Source organism: Oncorhynchus kisutch, linkage group LG4 (assembly GCF_002021735.2).
Source record: "Oncorhynchus kisutch isolate 150728-3 linkage group LG4, Okis_V2, whole genome shotgun sequence".
In the NCBI taxonomy this organism is placed as follows: Eukaryota; Metazoa; Chordata; class Actinopteri; order Salmoniformes; family Salmonidae; genus Oncorhynchus; species Oncorhynchus kisutch.
This window is the reverse complement of record NC_034177.2, coordinates 62,302,812-62,325,135: the sequence shown is the minus strand read 5'-3', so window position 1 is coordinate 62,325,135 and position 22,324 is coordinate 62,302,812. Positions and strand designations below refer to the sequence as shown.

At 42.7% G+C, this 22,324-nt stretch overlaps 1 protein-coding gene across 2 annotated transcripts in view; it reads left to right on the top strand.

Moving 5' to 3' along the window:
* The window catches only part of LOC109889812 (gamma-aminobutyric acid receptor subunit pi), a 65,694-nt gene extending 54,350 nt beyond the window's left edge, over positions 1-11,344 (top strand). Inside the window, exons 6-11 of one of the 2 annotated variants that reach the window (XM_020481546.2) lie at positions 916-998; positions 4,991-5,128; positions 5,474-5,626; positions 7,597-7,787; positions 7,894-7,991; positions 8,108-11,344. In XM_020481546.2, coding sequence (XP_020337135.1) covers positions 916-998; positions 4,991-5,128; positions 5,474-5,626; positions 7,597-7,787; positions 7,894-7,991; positions 8,108-8,144 — 700 coding nt within the window. In that variant the 3' untranslated portion in view covers positions 8,145-11,344. The remainder of the gene's footprint in view (positions 1-915; positions 999-4,990; positions 5,129-5,473; positions 5,627-7,596; positions 7,788-7,893; positions 7,992-8,107) is intronic. The other variant, XM_020481545.2, reaches the window with a different exon arrangement.
* Positions 11,345-22,324: the final 10,980 nt, after the last annotated feature.

Below are 22,324 nucleotides of genomic sequence, written 5' to 3'. Positions count from 1 at the left end.
AACAAATGAACCCCATTGAAAACCTGTGGTTTGAATTAAAGAGTGCAGTCCATACGCACAGACCAAGGATATCAAGGATCCCGAAGGAATGGTCAAACACCACTCCCAAGGTGTTCTCCAACTCATAAAACATTTTAGAAAATGTCTCAGTGCCATTATCCATGCAAGGCAAAGAATTGAAATGTATTGAAGATGTCAATCATTTTGACCCCTACCTATTGGAGAAAAAAAAAGTATTATTATTTCTCTGAACAAAATTTGAAATTGTTTTAGTGTAAATAATATCACTTCCCCATTTCTTTGACCATATATGTAGCTCAGTATTTTAATGATTTATTTTAGTCCTTTTTGCTCATCTTTATCAAGGGTGTCAATCATTTCGGACACCACCGTATGTGATCATATCTCAATGTAATCAAGGCATGAAATTATTGTTATTTTTAAATACAATCTCTTTTTGGGCTTAGTTGTGGTCAATTTGCAGCCCCCCCCCGACCACCCACTCCGACAAAAACCAGCCCACGGCTGAATCTAGTTGCCTACCCCTGGTAGAATCATGAAGGTATTTTCCATATATGGATGCCCACTGCCCGGGGACATGTGTCTGTCAGAGAGGAGCTGTGTGCAGAGGTGGAAGTGCCAGGGAAGACAGAGGGAACGATAAGGGGGGCAGGAGGAGAGCAAGGAAGGGGTGATAGAGAGTGAAAGAGGATTCTATAGGGAAAGGGTTCAATGAGATATCAGAAAAACGAAGGTTAGGATTGCGGAAAGGCCAGGGACAGAAACAGTTGTAGTAGTGCTTTCAGAGGTAGGCCAGAAGAAATACATGGGTAAACACTGAGGTGGTTCTGCAAAGGAGGGGAAGAAACCTTCGAGGTTGACAACTGACCTGCGTTTTGCTTCTCATCTCTCCAGGATAACCACCACTGTGGCCTGCAACATGGACCTGACCAAGTACCCCATGGACAAGCAGACCTGCACTCTGCAACTGGAGAGCTGTAAGATTTCACTTCAGATGAACCTCTACAGCTAAACAGCAACATGTGGCTGTCTAATAATAATAATAATTTATTCATCTTCTCAAGTGCTTTTCATTACAGAGAGAATCTCTAAGCACTTGAAAAAGCAATTTTGTTAAAAAATAAAACAGCTATATGACAGAGTAGGTCTGGACTACGATTTTCAGCCAAGAGTTGAACGTTTTGAGTGTTTGCAGCCTCCATCAGACGGAGCAACAGTCAAGAGGGAACCATATGGCTTGAGCAGAGGGAGTATATGGTCAACACAGTTCCATCTCCATTCAAGGTGTCTCACCGGTGCCTCGCCGTCCCCGCCGTCTGACTGCGACTTCTCTGTAGCTGTTGACTCTCTCTGGTCTTTTAAAACGAGATTACGTTTTTGAGCTCTCCGCACACTCAGGATAATGATGAAAGCCAGCTTAAGACATGACTTTAGAGGAAATCTCCTGAGCAATGAAATCATCACTGCCAGCGAGGAGAGTGTAGAAACAACAACAAATAGACTGGTGTATTTGAATCAAATCAAAACACACTAGCGAGCTAGTAATGCTACCAAGCTAGCTAGTTAGTGAGCAGGAGTGTGTACATGTGTAGGTGTCCTTTCCCTATTTATTGTATTACCCAAAGCTGCCTGTAACTCATGGAAACAGGGACAGTGTCTGCCCCCGTCGGCCCAGCTTCTTATCCTTAGCTGGCCCCAAAACCCTCTTCACGCTAGTCACCAGCCATCCACATATTGGGATCACGCCTGTCTTGTCTCTGATACAGCCTCAGCTCTAGCTGGAGCTCTGTGTTACATAAGCTCAAAACCGCAGGGAGCCAGCAAGGGAGGAACGCAAAGGGTTTAGAGCAGAAGTCTCTCTTTTTCCATTCATTTCTCTCTTCCTCTCTCTCTCTCTGTCTCTCTGTCTCTCTCTTCATCCTTCTCTTTCTCTCCCACTCTATCTCTCTCTCCCTCCCTCTTCCTCGCTCGCCTCCACAACCTTTAATGACAGCAAGTCGTGCTAAGCTATAGCCAAATCGCTGCCAAAGCAGCACTTCGAACGTCATGTCAGCATCAAACTCAACCAGAGGGAGCTCCTGTCCCACTCATCCCACTCAGTACATGTCGAGGTAAGTCAAGGATTTTCCCCTTTACATTACTGCCAGGTTAAACGTATACTGTGCATCCCAGACTCCCACAGCCTTGCTTCAGCAGCACACTGAAAACAGCTAGACTGTGAGGTTGAATTATTTTTAATGTGCTGCCAAAAATGGAACATTGCTCCCCGCTCGTCCTCGCTCCCCAGCCCACACTTTACTTCCAACAAGGAAGTTTAAAGAGAAGACGAGCACCAGGTGTTTAGATAGATATGGCGGTGACATATTTTAGTGGCTACTGACAGCAGAAAAGGCCTGGAGTCGGGAAGACATTCACAGCCAGGTTTGATTGTTGCTTAATGATGAGACCATGCTCACCACAGTGGAGGATACTGTAGCGCGATTTGGTTTTGAAGATTTTAAAAGTCTCTATGCAGCCATTTTTAAGATGCACTCATCTCAGTGTCTCGGTGAGCAGGATCTTTTAAGAGGCAAAAGCTTTCATCTCTCCAGGCTGCAGTGCAGGACACTTTTCAGGCTTCAGAGCACCTTAAGACAGCCCCTTAATTTCCTAATGTAACCATTCCTGCGCTATTGCACAGGACCACGGCCTCCGGCACACGCTTCATACCCAATTTGCACATTGCCCTGACCCAGCAGTCACAAATATCATGAGTTCCGCAATTCGTTGGTTATAGAGAAAACACAACAACACTGAAAAAGATACAACAAGAGATCCTCATCGGCTTCAATGTCTCTTGTTACTTTTCGTCAGGGTGCTCTGCATTACATTTAAACACACTTTCCTCAATAACTTATGACTCCCTGGACTTTCACACATGTTGTGTCTCTCGGGAGATGGTGAGAGGGTAGAGTAAGAGCCATAAGATAATGTGTGTTTAATGTCATGAAGCACACAGGAAATGGAGATTCTGTGTGTCCCAGTTTAATGGAGATTTCTTCTCCTCCAGTCACAGCCGCGTCGTAGGGCATCTTATTCTACGTCTCCCTCTGCAGGTCAATTACTAAACTACGTCTCATAATGAATCTCCAAAGGCAAGGTTGACGTGGGGATAGAAAACATGTATTTCGGGAGCAGACCTGTGTTCAACTGTTTGCTTTAGCCCATCTGAAGTGACAGGTGGTTGGGCTTTGAACTTTTGAGACTTTTCTGTTTCGGAGTTGAAGCCATATTGCCAGGAAGAAATGTTGATCCTATATAGCTTGTGGCTTTATTCCTTATAAATGAATGCCAATTAAAGTAAACAGCTTGTTCGTAAAACGTGTCAGCAATAAATACTATTGAAGGGAATTAAGTTGTTCTCCTGAACCTTCTTTCAAGATTTCAGTACACATTGAGTAAGCACTTTACAACAAATGTTTATGTGCACTGTTCTAACGTGTTACTGTGAGCTCTTCTAAATCCTATGTAGGATGGACTGTAGGATTATGCAGAGGTGCAAAGTACTCAAGTAAAAATAATTTAAAGTACTACTTAAGTAGTTTTTGGGGGTATCTGTACTTTACTACTTATCCTTTTGACAACTTTTTACTTTTACTTCATGACATTCCTAAAGAAAATAACATATTTTTTACTCCATACATTTTCCCCGACACCCAAAAGAACTAATTACATTTGGACAGGAAAATTGAAAACACTTATCAAGAGAACATCCCTACTGCCTCTGATCTGGCGGACTCACTAGACACAAATGCGTTGTTTGTAAATCATGTCTGAGTGTTGGAGTGAGCCCCTGGCTTCCATCAATAAAAACAAAATTGTGCCATCGGATTTGCTTTTAATTGGTTTAGACTTTTACTCTTGATACTATAAAGGGCACACGGCGAGACACAGATGCAGACACGGGAGGCAGATGGTTTGAGTCTTGATATTTATTAAACAATCCAAAAGGGGTAGGCAAGGGAATGGTCGTGGACAGGCAAAAGGTCAAAACCAGTTGAGAGTCCAGGAGATACAGAGTGGAAGGCAGGCTCGAGGTCAGGGCAGGCAGAATGGTCAGGCAGGCGGGTACGGAGTCCAGAAAACAGGCAAGGGTCAAAAACCGGGAGGACTAGCAAAAGAGAATAGAAGCAGGAGTACGGGAAAACCGCTGGTTGACTTGAAAGGCATACAAGACAAACTGGCACAGAGAGACAGGAAACACAGGGATATATACACCAGGGAAATAAGCGACACCTGGAGGGGGGTGGAGACAATCACAAGACAGGTGAAACAGATCAGGGCGCGACAGATACTTAAGTAAATTTTAGACTTTTACTCAAGTAGCATTTTACTGGGTAACTTTTACTTGAATCATTTTCTATGAAGGTATCTTTACTTTTACTCAAGTATGACAATTGAGTACTTTTTCCACCACTGGGATTATGTAAGGTCCTGATATATATAAGTCGTGAAATATGGATGAATCACCTGCTGGGGTGTTAGGCAGGAAGGAAACTTAAAGCAGTGATGTCCTCATTGCCGCTCTTTCCTTCTGGCCTTCTTTTGCCCTGCATTTGCATTAGCATTTCCTATTCAGTCTTACTGTCACAGTTCTTCACAATGAGCAATGGAGGGCTGTTGCTCTACGTTACTTATTTAATAAAGCATATTTAATAAAAAAGTAGTTTGAATAAAACATTAACATTGTGAAGCTTGCTTGTGGCTGTCGCACACTTACAGCTCAGTGACCAGCTAACCTTTATTCATTATTTTATGGAGGGTAGTTTGTACACATTGGTATGTGTGATGAAGTGCTATTTCAAAAACATATAGCCACTTAGTGCAATAGACCCCCATTACCTATCTTGCTGTCTTTGACTTGACATCATCTTTCTTCTCTTCTTCTCTCTCTCTCTCTCTCTTTCTCTCTCCCTCTCTCTGAATACAGGGGGCTACAACATCAATGATGTGATGTTCTACTGGACCAGAGGGAATGAGTCGGTCAGTGGTTTGGATACGCTGCGTCTGGCTCAGTACACAGTAGAGGACCACTACACATCTGCGTCTGAGGCCATCTATGAAACAGGTTCAACTTTCACGTCCTACCTTTAACATTATCCTTTCACACATATACTACCGTTTGGCTACTGTTTAGTTTTAGTCTTTTGTGACAGATGAAACATTAGCGTGCGTAACACATTTACTTAGGGGTACCTAAAAGGATATTTATCAGCATGAAGCTTTTGGCAAATATGGGCATGACAAGCAACTCAACATAAATTATAATCGACCTATAAATGTTAGCCACGTTCATCTTTTAAAATTGATGGTTGGTAGTAAATTGAAACCTTCAGGAAACTTTTGGGTTCTACTTGCACACTTGTTCTCATGTCTCTGTGCTGTCATCTCGCTATGTTTCTCTCTCTCACAGGCCACTACCCCAAGCTGATCTTCCACTTTGAGCTGAAGAGAAGCATCCTGTACTTCATCCTGGAGACGTACGTTCCCTCCAGCCTGCTGGTGGTCCTCTCCTGGGTCTCTTTCTGGATCAGCCAGTCTTCCGTCCCCGCAAGGATCTGTATCGGTAAACCACTGCCCCTCAAACCAGGGAGCACACCCACAAAGCAGACGCCTTACCTTAAGAATTCGGAGTTAATGCCTTAACTTCAATATGGAACGATACAGAGAAGTAACCAAACACTTTAAACAATTTCTAAATTTTGGCATTTCAGAAACATGGAGGAATGTCTAATTCTGACGGGAGACTGTAAGAGTGTGTTGTTTTGAACCTAAAATACACTACAAGTTTTTAAAAAATGTCCTGCATTGCAGGAAAGTTATCCCGCAAAAAGGGTGAACAAATTGAGATCCTTCATCTGTAGAATGCAGGCAGATAGAGAAAACAGACTGTTCCACAAGTGACTCATACTCCTGTTAGCTTACCTTCACATAACTGTAATATTATTTATACATCTAGCCTGATGTACATTGAAAAATATAGAATCGTAACATGTAAAGTGTTGGTCCCATGTTTCATGAGCTAAAATAAAAGATCCCAGATATTTTCCATATACACAAAAAAACATATTTCTCTCACATTTTGTGCACAAATTTGTTTACATCCCTGTTAGTGAGCATTTTTCCAATGCCACAGATGTTTTGAGGGAGCATGCAATTAGCTTGCTGACTGCAGGAATGTCCACCATAGCTGTTGCCAGATAATTGAATGTTAATTTCTCTACCATAAGCCACCTCCAAGTTTGTTTTAGCATGTCCAACAGTATGTCCAACCTCCCTCACAACCGCAGACCACATGTAACCACAGCAGCACAGGACCCGCCACGCCAGCCCAGGACCCACACATCTGGCTTCTTCACCTGCAGGATCGTCTGAGCCCAGCCACCCGGACAGCTGATGAAACTATGGGTTTGCACAACCGAGAAAGTTCTGCACAAACTGTTAGAAACCATCTCAGGGAAGCTCATCTACGCGCTCGTCGTCCTCACCAGGGTTTTGACCTGACTGCAGTTCGGCATCGTAACCAGCTTCAGTGGGCAAATCTCACCTTCGATGGCCCCACTGGCACGCTAGAGAAGTGTGCTCTTCACGGATGAATCTGTTTCATATGTACCGGGCAGATGGTAGACAGCGTGTATGGCATTGTGTGGGCGAGCGGTTTGCTGATGTCAATGTTGTGAACAGAGTGCCCCATGGTGGCAGTGGGGTTATAGTATGGGCAAGCATAAGCTACGGACAACGAACACAATTGCATTTTATCGATGGAAATTTGAATGCACAGAGATACCGTTACGAGATCCTGAGGCCCATTGTCGTGCCATTCATCTGCCGCCATCACATCATGTTTCAGCATGATAATGCACCGGCCCCATGTTGCACGGAGCTGTGCACAATACCTGGAAGCTGAAAATGTCCCAGTTCTTCCATGGCCTGCATACTCACCAGACATGTCCCCCATTGAGCTTTTTTGGGATGCTCTGGATCAACGTGTACGACAGCGCGTTCCAGTTCCCGCCAATATCCAGCAACTTAGCACAGCCATTGAAGTGGAGTGGGACAGCATTCCATAGTCCACAATCAAAAGCAAAATCAACTAAATGTGAATGATATTTGTGAGGAAAATTATGGTCACACCAGATGATGAGTCATTTTCTGATCCATGCCCCTACTTTTTTTTTAAGGTACCGTATCTGTGACCAACAGATGCATATCTGTATTCCCAGTCATGTGAAACCCATAGATTAGAGCCAAATTAATTTATTTCAATTGACTGATTTTCCTTACAAACTGTAATTCAGGAAATCTTTGAAATTGCTGCATGTTGCGTTTATATTTTTGTTCAATGTATTGATGTCAGGTAAGTCAACTCAAGCTGAATTCTACGTGTGTGGAGTGACAAGAGATGTAGTCCATCATTAAGCCCTAGGGGTTGTGTTGTTATATGTGAATGGAAATGAAAACTCCAGGACACTGGACATCTTGATGATTTCAAACATTTAATGAATCATCCAGCCATTGTGTTGTGTATTGTGACAGGAGTGACCACGGTTCTGACCATGACCACGTTGATGATGGGTGCCAGGACGTCCCTGCCAAACGCCAACTGTTTCATCAAAGCCATCGACGTGTACCTGGGCATCTGCTTCAGCTTCATCTTCGGAGCCCTGATCGAGTACGCCGTGGCCCACTTCTGCACCCTTAACCATCCCGACGCCAACATTGTCATGGTGAGGCCTTCAGCGTTGTTAACGTCAGTCGTGCGGTTATTGTTGTCGTTTTCATCATCATTAGCATTGCCATAATTTACATGACCTTGATCATTGTCATCATCAGCGTTATTATTGTGGTCATCGTTGTCGTCATCCTCATCATTATCAGAGTCATCATCTTCATCACCTTTGCCATGTTTCGTCTGCTCGTACTGTATGGATGTAAGTATCTCCACCATTTTTGGGGTTTATTTCAGATGAGAGCATCAGTTGATTGAGGTGACTCTACAATACTCTTCTCACTGTCACTCTCGCTCTCTCTCCCTCCCCTCCTCCAGTACGGTCACCAGATGGGAGGCTTTGACGAGGAGATGAACGGCATGGTCACCACCATCGCCGCTGAAAACAACAGGGCCAAGAGGCGTAAGGAGAAAGCTGCTGCAGATGAGGCGGCCTTAGCGCCCACAGCTGAGCTGGAACTTTACCCCTCCAGCCCCACTGGCAGTGAGCCCAAGCCTGAGGCCCCTGAGGAGCCCCCCAACCGCTGCCTCATTGTCCTGGTCCTCCTCCGCAAGGTCCTGCGCAGAGCTGCAAACTGTTGCCATGTGGAGAATCCCCACTTAATAGACAATTACTCCAGGATGACCTTCCCCCTGTCCTTTGTATTCGTCAACCTCCTCTATTGGACATACTACCTGTACTTGTAATCACAGGGGTGTGGGAGTGTGTTTGGGTATGTTTCTGTCTGTGATTCATTCATGTGTTTTTTTTCTCAAACAATGCACATTCTTACATTCATGACATGAGTTAGGCATAGTGTACAGTCAACATCCTTAGGAGAATAAAATGTCAGTTGCCACATTTATTATACCTTATTTAGCTCATTACTGCTTTCGTAATTGATTGATTTCCATGTTGTTATTTTATTCTCGCCTGCTGTTGGTCATAGACAAGGATCTTAATATGAGCCAGTTTTCTACAGCAGGAAAATGATCCTGCAGCAACATGAAATGTGAATTATTATATGAGCTATAATTAATGAGTTTTCTTGTAGGGGTTGATACATTTTTCATTACGGCAAATCAAGTGTGAAATTTTAAAGTACAAATGTCAAACTTTAGAAGCCTTTTTAAACCTTGAATACTCTCTCTCTCTTTGTCTCTCAAAACTATTTCAATTTAAGTTGCTTTACTGGCATGAGAAACATTAGGTTTTTACATTGCCAAAGAAAGTCAAATGGATAATAAACAAAAGTGAAATAAATATTTTAAGAAATGACCAGTAAACATTACACTCACAAAAGTTCCAAAAGAATAGAGAGATTTCACTCTCTCTTTTTCTCTCTCTCTCATCCCCCCCCCGCTACCATTTCCTCTCTCACTTTATTACCACTATATATCCAGTAGCATTGGCTCTCTCCACCACATTATGGAAATTGACTCTCAAAGGCACCTATAAACCATGTTATTTAATTTGTCATCATACTATTCTGTTTCCAGTATGTTTTACAAGGGACACAACTGCCAGCACCTTAACTGGAATAATGCAGGAATAATGCGGGAATAATGCAGAATAATGCAATAGAATGGTGTGGCTATACAGCACCTAGTGGACGCACGAGTAACAGTGATATATGCAGTATTGTTTCATTGGAGCTGGTAGATAATATTTTCCGCTGTGCTTTGTGATACATGCCATCTTAATCGTAACGCTAGCACCTTGTATTAGATGTTTTAGGACATTTTAAATAGAGGTGAAACCACTACTGTATTTTAACAGGAAGTCATCATCAATCATCGGTTCATCATCCAGGAAGCTTTGCATGTTGAACTAACATGCAAAGCTTCCTCCCTCAATCTTTTGTCAATGTCCTGTTGTGTATTGTGAGTGATGATGAATGTCATATATATTGTCATATATAATGTTTTCACATATAAGTAATAACCAAAGGACCAAAGAATTCAATTTGATTTGTAATCCTTCATGGTTCCCTTTAGACTTTGTTGCGTACATTTTGAAATGATTCATCCTTAGTTCCCATTGCTGCGTGGAAAATCCTCCATCGAAGGTAATAGCATGCTATATCAGCATGCAAAAGGAACACAGCAACATTCCATAGTCCTGTGCAGACAGACACAGTCTCACAATCGATGCATGTTTGTTTATATCCTAAATATTAAGTGCATTTTTCTGTTACAATGCTTTCACCCATTTCCGTAAAGACATTGACAAGCAGGTTGTCCAGAGCATAGAATAACAACATAATGATTTGTTTCATGATTATGATATTGATCATAGTAATGCATTCTCGTAATGAATGTGCACAATGGAAGTTTATATTTGAAATAATTCACCATAATGCAGTATTAACATTTGTGTTAATCTCATTTTCGCCATAAGGGTTTTCTTCTAGCCTTCTCTTTTTCTAAAACGCAATCCAATGAATTTGCTCTGCCAAGCATGGTCTTGTTCAGTGCAATAGAATGAAATATCAAATACAGTATCTTTGATAAGGAGCTAACTAAACTACTGATGAAAATAGAAAAATATTTAAAAAATGATTTTGTTTTTGTTTTGCACGGTTACCAATGATAACTTTATTTTGCTTTCTGTTTCTTTGGGGAAGATAAGTATTGATTGTAATGCGATACAAATGGAGGCTATCTAAAAATCTAATATTATAGAGAACTGCCCTCAATTATACAATCACTGGGGACCAAACTTAGATGTTGCTTACATTGAATGTACACTTATATTGAACTTACTACAGTTTTGATACAAAATGCTTCCCTATGTTGCTAGAGCAACTTTATAAGAACAGTTTGATCTTCTCTTAGAATCTGGTCTATGGTAAAGAAGAAAAATGTGCACTGAACTAATATATATGTAGATCAGCGCTAAATCATACAGTCTATGTCACATGGTCATTGTGTTGGGGCACCTGAATTCCCCTACGCTACTGTAGCCAATGCCAAAATGGAGCAAAATAATCCACTAAATCAAACCACTAAGGAAATATTCCCTTTGTTTCACGAGAATCCCACAAATTCCCATTTCCAATTTCCCTTTACTGTGGATTCGCAAAAAAATGTGTTTGCTATTTAATAATGTTGTCAAGTGAGCCCCTCTTTTTGGACTCGACTCAATCTCTCCTCTCCCAAGACATAACTACATAATTAGTGATCTGTTTTTCTGCAGTGAATGGACACAGTATTGGACAAATATCCGCAATGGCAGGACACATGATACACAGGACACAAGTCCAGGTACTGCAAGGCCAAGCAACCAACCTGACCAATGAGAGTGTACTATACGACATTCCCTCCCCTACCCACTTGCCTCACAGACTGATTGGCCAATGTTGGAGAAGCCTATTTTCCTAAAATTTTCAAGGTGATGTTGTGTTATTGACATCAATGTTCTAGGGACATCTTCCTGTAAAATGTGTTCATACTGTAACATTTGAATGTAGACATTTTATTTGCTGAAATTGTTGTAAATAGATAGTTATACTTTGCATGTTTATTTGATGTTTCAATATTGACTAATGTAATCAAATAAACTGCCTAAAATTGTGTAAGAGTATTTCATCTAAATATGTTCAGGAAGTACTGTATTGGGAATATAAAGCTCTAGTTAGCATGTTAATGAGTTTTCTCCAGAAAGTAAACTTTCAAGAGCACAGGAGGATTTTCCTCTCAGTGTTCAGAAGTCAAAGCTGTTTGGGCAGACTGACACGAGGAATAAATACAAAGTGAATAACGATAGAATTAGGATTAGGGTGGAATCACAATAACGAGTAAAAATAACATGGCTATTTACAGGGAGTACCAGTTCCAAGTGGAAATGCAGGGGTACGAGGTAATTGAGGCAGTTACTGTATGTACAGTACTAATTCAAGTTTTTTTTTCTTTATTTTTACATTTTTTACATTGTAGAATAATAGTGAAGATGTGACAGTTTAAAGGAAATATTCATAGCCTGTTATACATTAAAACGTATTAGTAAGTTTATAGTATGTGAGGATCTTAAAACATCTAAGGTTAAAAAGATGCATTCAGTATCAGTTGATAATTGTGTTAAAGTTAAAATCTGTCAAAGGGTACGTATTGTGAGAGTAATGTGTAAACGTTATATTGATTACTTGATTTTGTAGTGCCTAAAAGTGTTAATCTGTGATCTACGAAATGCTCTTAATCTATGAGCCGGAGATCGATTGCTCTGGTCTCCACCCATATTCCTGGGGAAAATCGCGGTCTTTTTCTCATTGAACTAAACGTTGAATTGAGAATACAACACCGTATTACTGTCGTGATTATTTCTCCCCTGTTTTCAGGTACTTTTGATGATCAAAATAGTAATTTAAATGTTATAATTCGCTAACATGTTTAGAGTGTTTAAGGTGTGTTTTAGTAACGTCTTGAGGAAGTTAGAGTTAAGTTTGAAGAGAGTAATATTAGCCCTGCTCGGTTGAAGTGAAGAATAGCATCATACTGAGAGTAGCTGCCATTTTATGTCGATTGTGAATGAACATACGCGTTGTTAATAAGATATTTTGCTGTGTTATTTGTATAATGGGTTTTCTGTTGTTTTGTAATGTGTTACTTTTGTGAAATGATTGAACTAAACGTTGAATTGAGAATACAGCACCGTATCACTGTCGTGATTATTTCTCCCCTGTTTTCAGGGGCGTAACAAAGACATCAATACTATGAAATAACATATATGGAATCATGTAGTAACCAAAGAAGTCTTAAACAAATCAAAATATATTTTATAGTTTAGATTCTTCAAGGTAGCCAATCTTTGCCTTCATGACAGCTTTTCACACTCTTGGCAACCGGTTTCATGAGGAATGCCTTTCCAGCTTTGAAGGTGTGCCCACATATGCTGAGCACTTGTTGGCTGCTTTTCTTTCACTCTGTGGTCCAACTCATCCCAAACCATCTCAAATGGACTGAGGTTGGGTGATTGTGGAGAAGGGGCGGGGGAATAAAAAGAGAAGGGGTGGGGGTATAAAAAGAGATTGAGATAAATAAAGACAGACAAAGAGAGAGAGATTGAAATAGAGACAGAAGAGACAGGGAGAAATACTAGTTGCCCCTGTTGTAAAACCACCATATTGAACTGTTTAGGAAAACCAGTCAATGATGTATAATGCCGATCTACCAATGGACCACATCAGAGACCTTAACATACCTTAACAAACACAATCACTTCATTGGGGCATCAAGAACTAGATATAAACTCAGCAGAAAAAGAAACGTCCTCTCACTGTCAACTGCGTTTATTTTCAGCAAACTTCACATGTGTAAATATCTGTATGAACATAACAAGATTAAACAACTGAGACATGAACTGAACAGGTTCCACAGACATGTCACTAACAGAAATGGAATAATGTGTCCCTGAACAAAGGGGGGCTCAAAATCAAAAGTAACAGTCAGTATCTGGTGTGGCCACCAGCTGCATTAAGTACTGCAGTGCATCTCCTCCTCATGGACTGCACCAGATTTGCTAGTTCTTGCTGTGAGATGTTACCCCACTCTTCCACCAAGGCACCTGCAAGTTCTCAGACATTTCTGGGGGGAATGGCCCTAGCCCTCACCCTCCGATTCAACAGGTCCCAGACGTGCTCAAATGGGATTGAGATCCGGGCTCTTCGCTGGCCATTGCAGAACACTGACATTGCTGTCTTGAAGGAAATCACACACAGAACGAGCAGTATGGCTGGTGGCATTGTCATGCTGGAGGGTCATGTCAGGATGAGCCTGCAGGAAGGGTACCACATGAGGGAGGAATACGTCTTCCCTGTAATGCACAGCGTTGAGATTGCTCAGTTCGTTCGATGATGCTGTGACACACCTCCCCAGACAATGACAGACCCTCCACGTCCAAATCAATCCTGCTCCAGAGTGCAGGCCTCGGTGTAACGCTAATTTCTTCAACGATAAATGAGAATCCGACCATCACCCGTGGGTAGAGGAAAAAATGTGACTCTTCAGTGAAGAGCACTTTTTGCCAGTCCTGTCTGGTCCAGCGATGAATGGTTTGTGCCCATAGGTGACGTTGTTGCCGGTGATGTCTGGTGAGGGCCTGCCTCCAAAAAGGGCCTACAAGCCCTCAGTCCAGCATCTCTCAGCCTATTGCGGACAGTCTGAGCACTGATCAAATCAAAACAAAATCAAATCAAATCAAATCAAATTTATTTATATAGCCCTTCGTACATCAGCTGATATCTCAAAGTGCTGTACAGAAACCCAGCCTAAAACCCCAAACAGCAAGCAATGCAGGTGTAGAAGCACGGTGGCTAGGAAAAACTCCCTAGAAAGGCCAATACCTAGGAAGAAACCTAGAGAGGAACCAGGCTATGTGGGGTGGCCAGTCCTCTTCTGGCTGTGCCGGGTGGAGATTAATACAGAACATGGCCAAGATGTTCAAATGTTCATAAATGACCAGCATGGTCGAATAATAATAAGGCAGAACAGTTGAAACTAGAGCAGCAGCACAGTCAGGTGGAAGTTGAAACTGGAGCAGCAGCATGGCCAGGTGGACTGGGGACAGCAAGGAGTCATCATGTCAGGTAGTCCTGGGGCATGGTCCTAGGGCTCAGGTCCTCCGAGAGAGAGAAAGAAAGAGAGAAGGAGAGAATTAGAGAACGCACACTTAGATTCACACAGGACACCGAATAGGACAGGAGAAGTACTCCAGATATAACAAACTGACCCCAGCCCCCCGACACATAAACTACTGCAGAATAAATACTGGAGGCTGAGACAGGAGGGGTCAGGAGACACTGTGGCCCCATCCGAGGACACCCCCGGACAGGGTCAAACAGGAAGGATATAACCCCACCCACTTTGCCAAAGCACAGCCCCCACACCACTAGAGGGATATCTTCAACCACCAACTTACCATCCTGAGACAAGGCTGAGTATAGCCCACAAAGATCTCCGCCACGGCACAACCCAAAGGGGGGGGCGCCAACCCAGACAGGATGACCACAACAGTGAATCAACCCACTCAGGTGACGCACCCCCTCCAGGGACGGCATGAGAGAGCCCCAGCAAGCCAGTGACTCAGCCCCTGTAATAGGGTTAGAGGCAGAGAATCCCAGTGGAAAGAGGGGAACCGGCCAGGCAGAGACAGCAAGGGCGGTTCGTTGCTCCAGAGCCTTTCCGTTCACCTTCCCACTCCTGGGCCAGACTACACTCAATCATATGACCCACTGAAGAGATGAGTCTTCAGTAAAGACTTAAAGGTTGAGACCGAGTTTGCGTCTCTGACATGGGTAGGCAGACCGTTCCATAAAAATGGAGCTCTATAGGAGAAAGCCCTGCCTCCAGCTGTTTGCTTAGAAATTCTAGGGACAATTAGGAGGCCTGCGTCTTGTGACCGTAGCGTACGTGTAGGTATGTACGGCAGGACCAAATCAGAGAGATAGGTAGGAGCAAGCCCATGTAATGCTTTGTAGGTTAGCAGTAAAACCTTGAAATCAGCCCTTGCTTTGACAGGAAGCCAGTGTAGAGAGGCTAGCACTGGAGTAATATGATCAAATTTTTTGGTTCTAGTCAGGATTCTAGCAGCCGTATTTAGCACTAACTGAACTTTATTTAGTGCTTTATCCGGGTAGCCGGAAAATAGAGCATTGCAGTAGTCTAACCTAGAAGTGACAAAAGCATGGATACATTTTTCTGCATCATTTTTGGAAAGAAAGTTTCTGATTTTTGCAATGTTACGTAGATGGAAAAAAGCTGTCCTCGAAATGGTCTTGATATGTTCTTCAAAAGAGAGATCAGGGTCCAGAGTAACGCCGAGGTCCTTCACAGTTTTATTTGAGACGACTGTACAACCATTAAGATTAATTGTCAGATTCAACAGAAGATCTCTTTGTTTCTTGGGACCTAGAACAAGCATCTCTGTTTTGTCCGAGTTTAATAGTAGAAAGTTTGCAGCCATCCACTTCCTTATGTCTGAAACACATGCTTCTAGCGAGGGCAATTTTGGGGCTTCACCATGTTTCATTGAAATGTACAGCTGTGTGTCATCCGCATAGCAGTGAAAGTTTACATTATGTTTTCGAATAACATCCCCAAGAGGTAAAATATATAGTGAAAACAATAGTGGTCCTAAAACGGAACCTTGAGGAACACCGAAATTTACAGTTGATTTGTCAGAGGACAAACCATTCACAGAGACAAACTGATATCTTTCCGACAGATAAGATCTAAACCAGGCCAGAACATGTCCGTGTAGACCAATTTGGGTTTCCAATCTCTCCAAAAGAATGTGGTGATCGATGGTATCAAAAGCAGCACTAAGGTCTAGGAGCACGAGGACAGATGCAGAGCCTCGGTCCGATGCCATTAAAATGTCATTTACCACCTTCACAAGTGCCGTCTCAGTGCTATGATGGGGTCTAAAACCAGACTGAAGCATTTCGTATACATTGTTTGTCTTCAGGAAGGCAGTGAGTTGCTGCGCAACAGCCTTCTCTAAAATTTTTGAGAGGAATGGAAGATTCGATATAGGCCGATAGTTTTTTATATTTTCTGGGTCAAGGTTTGGCTTTTTCAAGAGAGGCTTTATTACTGCCACTTTTAGTGAGTTTGGTACACATCCAGTGGATAGAGAGCCGTTTATTATGTTCAACATAGGAGGGCCAAGCACAGGAAGCAGCTCTTTCAGTAGTTTAGTTGGAATAGGGTCCAGTATGCAGCTTGAAGGTTTAGAGGCCATGATTATTTTCATCATTGTGTCAAGAGATATAGTACTAAAACACTTGAGCGTCTCTCTTGATCCTAGGTCCTGGCAGAGTTGTGCAGACTCAGGACAACTGAGGTTTGGAGGAATACGCAGGTTTAAAGAGGAGTCCGTAATTTGCTTTCTAATAATCATAATCTTTTCCTCAAAGAAGTTCATGAATTTATCACTGCTAAAGTGAAAGTCATCCTCTCTTGGGGAATGCTGCTTTTTAGTTAGCTTTGCGACAGTATTAAAAAGGAATTTCGGATTGTTCTTATTTTCCTCAATTAAGTTAGAAAAATAGGATGATCGAGCAGCAGTAAGGGCTCTACGGTACTGCACGGTGCCGTCCTTCCAAGCTAGTCGGAAGACTTCCAGTTTGGTGTGGCGCCATTTCCGTTCCAATTTTCTGGAAGCTTGCTTCAGAGCTCGGGTATTTTCTGTGTACCAGGGAGCTAGTTTCTTATGAGACATTTTTTTAGTTTTTAGGGGTGCAACTGCATCTAGGGTATTGCGCAAGGTTAGATTGAGATCCTCAGTTAGGTGGTTAACTGATTTTTGTCCTCTGGCGTCCTTGGGTAGGCAGAGGGAGTCTGGAAGGGCATCAAGGAATCTTTGTGTTGTTTGTGAATTTATAGCACGACTTTTGATGTTCCTTGGTTGGGGTCTAAGCAGATTATTTGTTGCAATTGCAAACGTAATAAAATGGTGGTCCGATAGTCCAGGATTTTGAGGAAAAACATTAAGATCCACCACATTTATTCCATGGGACAAAACTAGGTCCAGCGTATGACTGTGACAGTGAGTGGGTCCAGAGACATGTTGGACAAAACCCACTGAGTCGATGATGGCTCCGAAAGCCTTTTGGAGTGGGTCTGTGGACTTTTCCATGTGAATATTAAAGTCACCAAAGATTAGAATATTATCTGCTATGACTACAAGGTCCGATAGGAATTCAGGGAACTCAGTGAGAAACGCTGTATATGGCCCAGGAGGCCTGTAAACAGTAGCTATAAAAAGTGATTGAGTAGGCTGCATAGATTTCATGACTAGAAGCTCAAAAGACGAAAATGTCATTTTTTTTTTGTAAATTGAAATTTGCTATCGTAAATGTTAGCAACACCTCCGCCTTTGCGGGATGCACGGGGGATATGGTCACTAGTGTAGCCAGGAGGTGAGGCCTCATTTAAAACAGTAAATTCATCAGGCTTAAGCCATGTTTCAGTCAGGCCAATCACATCAAGATTATGATCAGTGATTAGTTCATTGACTATAATTGCCTTTGAAGTAAGGGATCTAACATTAAGTAGCCCTATTTTGAGATGTGAGGTATCATGATCTCTTTCAGTAATGACAGGAATGGAGGTGGTCTTTATCCTAGTGAGATTGCTAAGGCGAACACCGCCATGTTTAGTTTTGCCCAACCTAGGTCGAGGCACAGACACGGTCTCAATGGTGATAGCTGAGCTGACTACACTGACTGTGCTAATGGCAGACTCCACTATGCTGGCAGGCTGGCTAACAGCCTGCTGCCTGGCCTGCACCCTATTTCATTGTGGAGCTAGAGGAGTTAGAGCCCTGTCTATGTTGGTAGATAAGATGAGAGCACCCCTCCAGCTAGGATGGAGTCCGTCACTCCTCAGCAGGTCAGGCTTGGTCCTGTTTGTGGGTGAGTCCCAGAAAGAGGGCCAATTATCTACAAATTCTAACTTTTGGGAGGGGCAGAAAACAGTTTTCAACCAGCGATTGAGTTGTGAGACTCTGCTGTAGAGCTCATCACTCCCCCTAACTGGGAGGGGGCCAGAGACAATTACTCGATGCCGACACATCTTTCTAGCTGATATGCACGCAGAAGCTATGTTGCGCTTAGTGATTTCTGACTGTTTCATCCTAACATCGTTGGTGCCGTGAGGTATCATGATCTCTTTCAGTAATGACAGGAATGGAGGTGGTCTTTATCCTAGTGAGATTGCTAAGGCGAACACCGCCATGTTTAGTTTTGCCCAACCTAGGTCGAGGCACAGACACGGTCTCAATGGTGATAGCTGAGCTGACTACACTGACTGTGCTAATGGCAGACTCCACTATGCTGGCAGGCTGGCTAACAGCCTGCTGCCTGGCCTGCACCCTATTTCATTGTGGAGCTAGAGGAGTTAGAGCCCTGTCTATGTTGGTAGATAAGATGAGAGCACCCCTCCAGCTAGGATGGAGTCCGTCACTCCTCAGCAGGTCAGGCTTGGTCCTGTTTGTGGGTGAGTCCCAGAAAGAGGGCCAATTATCTACAAATTCTAACTTTTGGGAGGGGCAGAAAACAGTTTTCAACCAGCGATTGAGTTGTGAGACTCTGCTGTAGAGCTCATCACTCCCCCTAACTGGGAGGGGGCCAGAGACAATTACTCGATGCCGACACATCTTTCTAGCTGATATGCACGCAGAAGCTATGTTGCGCTTAGTGATTTCTGACTGTTTCATCCTAACATCGTTGGTGCCGACGTGGATAACAATATCTCTATACTCTCTACACTCGCCAGTTTTAGCTTTAGCCAGCACCATCTTCAGATTAGCCTTAACGTCGGTAGCCCTGCCCCCGGGTAAACAGTGTATGATCGCTGGATGATTCGCTTTAAGTCTAATACTGCGGGTAATGGAGTCGCCAATGACTAGAGTTTTCAATTTGTCAGAGCTAATGGTGGGAAGCTTCGGCGTCTCAGACCCCGTAACGGGAGGAGTAGAGACCAGAGAAGAATCGGCCTCTGACTCCGACCCGCTGCTTAATGGGGAAAACCGGTTGAAAGTTTCTGTCGGCTGAATGAGCGACACCGGTTGAGCGTTCCTACAGCATTTCCTTCCAGAAACCGTGAGAAAGTTGTCCGGCTGCGGGGACTGTGCCAGGGGATTTACACTACTATCTGTACTTACTGGTGCCACAGACGCTGTTTCATCCTTTCCTACACTGAAATTACCCTTGCCTAACGATTGCGTCTGAAGCTGGGCTTGCAGCACAGCTATCCTCGCCGTAAGGCGAGTACAGCGGCTGCAATTAGAAGGCATCATGTTAATGTTACTACTTAGCTTCGGCTGTTGGAGGTCCTGACGAATCGTGTCCAGATAAAGCGTCCGGAGTGAAAAAGTTGAGGAAAAAATAAATAAATATATGAACGGTAATTAAAAAGTGAAAACCGTAAAGTTGTCAGGTAGCAAAACAGGTTAGCAACAAAACGCACAGCAACTCGAAAACAAGCCTGCAAGTTGTGACCGGAAATGACGTCAGACGTCAGACGTTCACTCCAGGATGAGATCAAAAACTGATGGAGGGATTGTGCTTTCCTGGTGTAACTCTGGCAGTTGTTGGTGCCATCCTGTACCTGTCCCGCAGGTGTGATGTTTGGATGTATCAATCCTGTGCAGGTGTTGTTACACGTGGTCTGCCACTGCGAGGACGATCAGCTGTCCATCCTGTCTCCCTGTAGCTCTGTCTTAGGCGTCTAACAGTACAAACATTTCAATTTATTGCCCTGGCCACATCTGCAGTCCTCATGCTTCCTTGCAGCATGCCTAAGGCATGTTCATGCAGATGAGCAGGGACCCTGGGCATCTTTCTTTTGGTGTTTTTCAGAGCCAGTAGAAAGGCCTCTTTAGTGTCCTAGCTCATCATAACAGTGACCTTAATTGCCTACCGTCTGTCAGCTGTTAGTGTCTTAAATCTTCTTAGGGCTAGGTGTCCCGCCATAAATTTACAAATAGCGATTAAATATTCACTTACTTTTTGAAGATCTTCTTCTGATTTGTAATCCAAAGGGTCCCAGATACAACATGTAGTGACATTATGTTAGATAAAATCCTTCTTTATATCCCAAAAAGTCCATTTAGTTGGCACCATCGATTTGAGTAATCCACTCGTTCAACATGCAGAGAAAAGAATCCGATAAACTACACCTAAACTTTGTTTCAACAAGTCAAAATACGTTTTTATTTATTCCTCAGTACCCTAAAATTTTATTTAACTATAATATTTCATACAGAAAGAAGTATGTTCAATAGGAAAGCAATAGGAAAGCAACATCTCTTCATTGCGCGCTCAAACACGGAGTTCCAAACTGGTGTCGTACTAAAACTCATATTTCTTCTTCATTATTCAAGTTGCAAGCCTGAAACCTTGAACAAAGACTGGTGACATCTAGTGGAAGCCATAGGAATTGGAATCTGGGAGCTGGAATTGCATATGCCCCTATGCTGTCCAAGAGCAGCGGAACCCCTCGTCAACATTCCACTGAAAAGGCAGCGCGCGAAATTCAAAAAGATTTTTTCAAAATATGTAACTTTCACACATTAACAAGTCCAATATAGCACATGAAAGATAAACTTCGTGTCCGATTTCAAAAATGTTTTACAGCTAAAGCACAACATATGATTATGTTAGATCACCGCCAAGTCAAAAGATAGGAGATAGGAGTCACAAAAAGCAGAAATATAGATCAAATTAATAACTAACCTTTGATGATCTTCATCAGATGACATTCATTGGACATAATGTTACACAATACATGTATGTTCTGTTCGATAATGTGCATATTTATATACACAAATCTCAGTTTACATTGGCGCCTTACGTGCAGAAATGTTTTGATTACAAAACATCCGGTGTTTTGCCGAAATACTCATAATAAACATTGATTAAGGTAAAATTGTTACTCACAGAATTAAAGATAGACTTCTCCTTAAGCAACTGATTCATATTTCAAAAAAACTTTACGGAAAAAGCATAATCTGAGAACGGCACTCAGAGCCCAATCCAGCCAGAGAAATATCCGCCATTTTGGAGTCAACAGAAGTTAGAAATAACACCATAAATATTCACTTACCTTTGATGATCTTCATCAGAAGGCACTCCCAGGAATCCCAGTTTGACAATAAATGACTGATTTGTTCCATAAAGTTCCAAAAAGTTCCATAATTTATGTCCAAATAGCCACTTGCTGTTAGCATGTTCAGCCCAGTAATCCATCTTCATGAGGCGCAAGCACTTCGTCCAGACAAATACTCAAAAAGTTCCGTTACAGGTCGTAGAAACAAGTCAAACGATGTATGGAATCAATCTTTAGGATGTTTTTAACATAAAACATCAATAAGCTTTCAACCAGAGAATTCCTATGTCTGAAGAAAAGCACTGGAACAAGAGCTAACTCTGTCGGGTGCAGCCGTCACGAGCCTGAGACACTCTGCCAGACCACTGACTCAAACGGGTCTCATGAGCCCCTCCTTTATAGTAGAATCCTCATTCAAGTTTCTAAAGACGGTTGACATATAGTGGAAGCCGTAGGAAGTGCAACTTGACTCCATAGACACTGTTTATTCGGTAGGCTAAGCTTTGAAAAACTACACACCTCAGATGTCCCACTTCCTGGTTGGATTTTTCTCAGATTTTCGCCTGTCATATGAATTCTGTTATACTCACAGACATCATTCAAACAGTTTTAGAACTTCAGAGTGTTTTCTATCGAATACTAATAATTTAATGAATATATTAGCATCTGGGACAGAGTAGGAGGCAGTTCACTTTGGGCACGCTATTCATCCAAAAGTGAAAATGCTGCCCCCTCTCCCAAAAGAGTTAAAATATCCCAACAGGGGCAGACAATAGACAGGTCAAGGCAGGCAGGGGTCAGGGTAAGACAGAGGTCGGTAATCCAGAGGGGGGCAAAGGTACAGTTCGGCAGGCAGAGGGTCAGGGGCAGACAGAGTGGTTAGGCAGGCAGGCTCGGAGTCAGGACAGGCAAGGGTCAAAACCAGGAGGGTGAGAATAGAAAGAC